Raw genomic sequence first — 6,976 nt, 5'->3', positions numbered from 1 at the left:
ATATTGCGTTGATATCTCTGACAAAATAGAAAGTTTGGGACAATTTACAGCAACAGTTACAAATATGAAGAGAAAACGGCAGAGGAAATAGTGGAACACACTTAAATTCGAAATATGTATAGCGGATAAAATTTCTTTGAAATTTTAAAGAAGGTCTCAAATATTTTTCCAAACTTAGGACAATTTACAACGATTTGCTCTCAAATGAGAGCAAGTTTAACTTGTTTAATTCAGATGGACGTACCATGGTATGGAGGAAACAAAACAGGGAGTTTGAATTAAAAAATTTAAAAGGCACTGTCAAGCACGGGTGGGGTTCTGTCATGGTATGGGGCTGCATGGCTGCCAATGGCGTTGGTAATCTAGTTTTTATTGACGGAATAATGGATAAGATGAATTATTTAAACATTTTATGGGGTCATTTGTCATCAAGTGCAACAAAATTGCAATTGGTAAGTAATTATTATTTCCAACACGACAATGACTCGAAGCACACAGCTTATATTGTTAAACAATGGGCCTTATATAATACTCCACATGTTTTATCAATACCGCCCCAAAGTCCCGACGTGAACCCTATTGAGAATTTATGGACAGAGATTGAAAGAAGATTAAAAAAGTTTGAAATTACGAATAAAGAAATATTAAAAGAAAAAATTATAGATATTTGGAATACTATTGAAAAAGAATATACAAAAAAATTAGTTGAAAGTATGCCGGATCGTCTGAGAAGTATAATAAGATACAAAGGAGGACCAACTAAATATTAACTAATGGAAACATTAATGTTTTGTTTACGAAAATCTCAGTTTGTTATAACTTGTAAAGTACGAATACTTCTGTAACTCGAATTTTGTTCAATTTTAGCTAGACTTTGATTTTTGTTATGTTAACATATTTTTTTACAATAAAATTTATAGTGTTTTGAAAGCTCAGTTATTCCACTATACAATGCCCATTATAAGAATTTTCTAAAATGTATTATAAATAAATAGCATCAATTCAAAGTCAACAATAGGTACGAGTACTTCTGTGACTCACTGTACCTTTATCTTTCAAGTGTGCTATCATTTTGCCTGCGTCGGATTATGTCTTTCTCTCCTAACTAAGAAAACTCATCGAAGTAAAGTCAATCTATGTTATGTCTATATATTTGTGGAAGATACGTTTTACATATCACTAAAAATTTTTCACGCTAACATAATCCTAACACAAGAAAATAAAGATAGCACGCGTGTGCTATTATTTTATCTGGGAGTGTACGTTTTGCTATCTACGTTCAACGTTATACGTACGACGCCTACGTACTACGTGCAATGACCTATGTTTGAGGATATACTTCGTTCCACGTACTACGTTCAACGTTAATACGTTGAACGTTCTACGTTCTACTTTCAATTCTATACGTTGAAAGTACTTCGTTCTATTTTATAACAATATACATTCTACATTCTACGACGGAGTGGGAAACACTCGCAAACTTAAAATATTTCGGCTAATTTAGGAGATATTCCAAAAAATTCGTAAATATCCCTCCTTTGAGAGCGAAACTCATAATTTCCTCGATATTTTTCTCAAAATAGCGTGTTTCGGATGAATTTCCAGCAATAATTACGAATATGATGAGAAAACGGCCGAGAAATTAGCGGAATTTCAAAGTTGTAGCATCGATTCTCTCCATTTCAAAAGTTGTGGCATTGATTCTTCAAAAATTTTATCAAAAATTTATTTTTTAAATTATATATAATTTTAATTTTAATTTTAATTAATGGCATTGATTCTTCAAAAATTTTATCAAAAATTTATTTTTTAAATTATATATAATTTAATGCTCCTAATGAATGGAGTTAGATATTGATTCGATATCATTTATTTGTTTTCCTATAATTTTAAAATAATATCCTTAAAAATTTGCGCAAACACTCGTGTTGGATGACCAACCCGGACAATATTGAATCAGTGCAAACACTGAGACAATGAGTTAGTATTAGTCATAATGGCAAGATTCAGTAGTTGGTCATCTATGCTCTTTCCCTTTCCACTTGGAGACGATGATAACCAAAAACATAAAAGGACATGCTTGGAAGAAGTAAGCAGCATTTTCTGAGAGCATTTTGAATAGCATTCATTCTGTAACAGCATTCTATAGCATTCTATTCTTTACCTTAAAAGTCCAACAATAGATCTTGTACACGACCACGTTTACAACAAGAAATAAACTTCTTCAAAAAGTGTGTTAATTCCATTATACGGAATCCAACACTCATAATCTAAAAAAAGATGAAATCTTTGTTATATTTATTATATTTATTATTGATTTTGATAACAAAAATACAGTTTCTACAAGTTAAATATTTTGCAAAATTATTTCCTTACATTAATATTCACTATTTTTATTACATAGAATAGAAATATATTCAAATATGTTAAATAATTCATTTAGTTTTGTATGAATTGGATAAAATAAAAGAAAAGATAGGATGAAAATTCCTTGGAAGGAAGTTTAGGGGATATCGATCTTCTGTGAAAGTATATTTTAGCAAGTGGAGTTAATGAATGATAATTTTTAGTTCCTTTAAGTAAAGTTCAAACTATAAATATATTATCATTTTTTAAAAAACGATGATGACCTTGAAAATTTGAAAAGAAAATGACTTTATCGAGAAAAATCATAAATTGCAATATTTGTCTTTCGAAACCAAAATAATTTTGTCTTGATATACTTATTTGTATCGACGTGAGGAAACTAAAAGGAACAGCTCGTCTGCTCTGGTCAGACCTGTCCAACTGGTAGCTCGCGATCCATTCGTAGTCCATGCACCTTTTCAATAGGGGGGAAGAGCCCCCTTCATATTTACTTTTATTTTTCATATTTACTCCGTCGTATCTTTTCTTTGTAGACGAAAGAACACGAGCCTCGCAACATCACACGAGTCTCACCGTTGCATTTTAATTTGATTACCGTTCTCACAGTCATATTTGATATGTGTTGCTTTCAGCGATTACATATAGCTAATCTACATATGGTGGCACTCTCGAGCAAATGAGAGTAGGACTTATGTAGCGCCTGGAAAAAAGGAAGAGAAGTCGATTCATCGTGGGGAAGATCAGATTCATCGTGTGAAGAGAAGATGAGAAAAAATTGGACACGTCTATACATTTCTGTATATCACATAAATTTCGAATATAATAAGTTGCGATTGATATAGCTGACCAAACGTCCCGATTTTACAGGATTTGTCTATTTTTGGTTTGATGTTCCAATGTTTCCAAGATGTGTTTGTAATATTCTGATTTTCAAATATTTTATAATCTTAAAGTTGATTGAAACATTTATATCATTCCGTATCATCACGCGATAACGTGATATTGTAAAAAAATCGTTCAGTTAATATTTATAATATATATAATGTATATAATAATAATATATATAATATTACATTTGCTTACACATGGTAAATATACTTTTTCTTCTTCTAGACTTCATATCCATGTTCTAATTTTCAATGGCGTCAAATTGAGATGTCGATCCGATTCAACGATAATGCTTTTCCTCCATGTCACGAAGCAAATAAGAGTAAAATTTAGCTGGAAGAAAGGTAAAATAGGGAGAGAGAAAATCTGGGAAAAGAAGAGGAGATTGAAGGACTTGATAGCAGAGAAGAAAGTGCAAGCGAGAGAAAACTATATAAAACTATATAAAACTATATAAATAAAACTATATAAAAACTATATAAAAGTAGTATGTAAAAGAGGTAAAGAAATAGGATCTGGGAAGATTGGTACAAGAATTTTATGGAAAAGTTAGGTGGGGAGAAGAGCTTGCAATCGGGAAAGGAGAAAACGGTTATAACAGGGGAAGTCAGCGACCTTTTGGAAGCAGAGTTGACAGTTAAAGAAATTGAGTTGCAAATAACGAGGCTAAAAAAGAAAAAAGCCGCAGGAATTGACGGGATGCCAAACGAGGCGTGGATCTACAGTACAGGCAGTACGAGGGAAAGACTGAAGAACATCACCCTGGAAAAAAACGACGATCTTGGAAGAACAGAGTAGGTCGGTGATAATCCCGCTACATAAAAAAGATCTGAACTATACGGCTAATTACAGAGGCATAAGCTTTCTATGCACAGCGTATAAGATATACACATTAGTCATAAACGAAGGACTAAAGGAAATTTATTAAGAAAATTTATTAAGCGAGTCACAGGCAGGCTTTAGACAGAACTAAAGTACGATGGACAATATTTTCGTGTTACACCATATAGTGGAAAGACAACTTAACAAAAAAGGTGGTAAATTATACGCGTTTTTCGTGGATCTTAGAACTGCGTTCGATAGCGTAAACAGGGCATCTGGGACTTTGGGAAATAATGAGAGGAAATAATATAGACCCAGGCCTCATAGAAGGAATAGTTAAAATATACGGTAAGGTAAGAAACGTAGTAAGGGTAGGAAATTTAATGAATTCCGTACATCAAAGGACGTGAGACAAGGCTGTACGTTGAGTCCCACGCTATTCTCAATATAGATCAACGAGATGAAAAAAAAAAAACTGGGGAAAGGGCGCATAGGTGGAGTAAAAATAGGTAGCGAAAAACTTTGGTCATTGACTTATGCGGATAGTACGTAGTACTATTGGCTGGAAATAGAGAGGATATGGAGGAAATGGGCAAAAGATTTCTGAGAAAGAGAGGATTGGAACTAAACGTGGAAAAGTCAAATATATTAGTTTTTGGAAAAGGCAGAGAGACCCGGAAGGATAAGAGACAATGGGAGGGAAAAGAAATTGAGAAAGTAAAAGGAAAACCCTCTTACTTGGGTTTCAAATTGCAAAGAAATGGCGACGTGAAGAAACATATGAGAGAGAGAATTAGGAAAGCCAACATCCTAATAAGGGAGGTATGGAGGATTGGCGAAAAACTCTTCCAAGATGATTTTAGGAGTAGAATGTACACATTTGACATGTTGATGGTAAGCGTTTTGCTATATGGCTCTGAAATTTTCGGTTGGAGGGAGAGAGAGGCATTATAAACGAAATAGAAGCATTATAGACGAAATATATCAGATGGTGCTTGAAATTAGAAAAGTGTACTCCAAATTATATTATATTATATTATTTTAGTAGAAACGCAACGGGATATGTTGAGAACTAAAGCTGGACATAGAGAATGAAAATGAAATTCGAGCAGAATGTGCTAAAAATAAAAAGTCGGAAATGGGTAAAGAGATGCCTGGAGGAGAGAAGGGAAATGAAAACGGACACGAGGAATGCACAGAAAAGATTACAATATCTAAATAGAAATGGTTTTAGTCAGGAAGGTCTTCTACAGATGGAACAGGATAGCAAGGATGTATATGCAATATTAAAGACAAGAGACAAAGAAATCCAAAGACAGATACTGTTCTGGCGCAGAACAGAACCCTCAGAGGCGTCAGCCAGGTCAATTTCTAAGAAGCCTCGACTCTGCCGAGAATTGCCAGATGTCCTAACATACCTCTCACCTAAGAACACTTTCTCTGGAGGGAGAGACAATATGTGGAAAGGCTCGGCAGGGCATAAACAAAGCCTAGCCTAGGAAATAAGGCGCCTTGGCGGCTCCAGAAAATCGCATACCAATTCTAAAAAGACGTAGATTCACGTGGACCATTTATGCAGTCACAAGACGTCCGTCAAAAGAATGATTCCGCGTCAGTTGTTACGCGGAATTTGAATAGAACACCTTTTTTTATATGACCCGCAATACCGTAGTATTCCAGCTTTTATTTATACAATAATACAATAAATTAAATACTTACGTTTAATTGGCGGAATGGAACTGACTTGAGGAGTTTGGGAATGGCCCTTTTATATCTGTTTTATCGGAATTTTGGGCAATGGTGGGATATTGTTATCGTTGTTTTGTTGGTGGATGAGTCGTCGTTACAGTCAGTACGTGATTCATGGCGACTCATCGTTACACCTCCCCGACCTAGACCCAACTTGCTCCTGCAAGGTGTTAGGTTGATAGTTGGGAATCTTTCTGTGTGGGTGGGTGAAGAGGATTCACACTTAGGTGGTGCATCATGTTGTTTCGGGGCGTTTGTGTTGTAAACTATTGGTGATTCTACGGTTACCCTATGTGTTATTTTTGGGCTGAAGATTTTTATATTAAATGTTTTTTTGGTATACATTTACTTAGCAGTGAGAATAGTCCTCTCGAAATTTGCTAGTGTCAAGTATGGTAAATATATTCCATGTCTCATGGTATATTCTGGCAGAACCTAATTGTTCAATGTAGATTCTAGCGTCATTCAATGGTTCGGTCCGAATTTCTGCTCGTACCGGGAGTAGGCTCATCAGCGGTATCAGAATTAGTAGCATCTGTAGCAGAGAAGTACGGTCACTTCTACTTGGTGTGGTCCCTTCCATGTACTGGTAAGTTTGCCTCTTGCCATATGATCCTTGATCAATACCTTATCCCCTTGACAATAGATCGGATGGGTTCGTACTCTTCGAGAATCGTGCCGTTCTTTATTTCGTTTCTTGCTTTGTTTCCAGAATGTAGCTTCATGTACGTGATTAATCCATTGTTCTTCGTCAAATATTTCTCGAGGTGTAAGGATCACATCTTGTTTGTCGGTGGCTACGTAGCTGGAAATTGAGGGGGTTTCGGTCGCTTCCCAGATTACAAATCGTGTCCATGGTGTAGAGTTTTGTTGTTGACCGTATTCTTCTAATTCTTCGGTGGTAAGGTTTGCTCTTGATAAGGCGTCAGCAGCTTGATTTTCTTTACCCTTTTTGTAATCGATCTCGTACTCGTAGTTTTCGAGTAGTAATCTCCATCGAAGTAGCCATGATGATGGGTCCTTTACGTTCATTAGCCAGATTAGTGCTTTATGGTCTGTTTGTATTTTGAACTTTCTTCCAAGCAGGTATTGCCTTAAACGACGTATCGCCCAAACAATTGCAAGCATTTCTTTCTCGGTTGTAGAGTAA

At 35.2% G+C, this 6,976-nt stretch overlaps 1 protein-coding gene across 1 annotated transcript; it reads left to right on the top strand.

Annotated features, from left to right (window-relative positions):
* The first annotated feature begins 245 nt into the window (after positions 1-245).
* LOC122532274 lies at positions 246-4,053 on the top strand. The gene is made up of 2 exons (XM_043660891.1): positions 246-619; positions 3,768-4,053. The coding sequence occupies exons 1-2, from the start codon at positions 246-248 to the stop codon at positions 4,051-4,053; spliced, it is 660 nt and encodes a 219-aa protein (XP_043516826.1).
* The last annotated feature ends 2,923 nt before the right edge of the window (positions 4,054-6,976 follow it).

This window comes from Frieseomelitta varia, unplaced genomic scaffold (genome assembly GCF_011392965.1).
Source record: "Frieseomelitta varia isolate USP_RPSP 00005682 unplaced genomic scaffold, Fvar_1.2 scaffold_446, whole genome shotgun sequence".
NCBI lineage: Eukaryota > Metazoa > Arthropoda > Insecta > Hymenoptera > Apidae > Frieseomelitta > Frieseomelitta varia.
This window is presented reverse-complemented; position numbering and strand designations above follow the sequence as displayed.

Bases quoted from the DNA above. Each gene is read 5' to 3' on its own strand.
- LOC122532274 (XM_043660891.1), top strand. From the start codon at position 246: ATGGTATGGAGGAAACAAAACAGGGAGTTTGAATTAAAAAATTTAAAA. The intron at 620-3,767 runs GTTTGAAATTAC...GTAAAGAAATAG, and splicing joins ATTGAAAGAAGATTAAAAAA to GATCTGGGAAGATTGGTACA.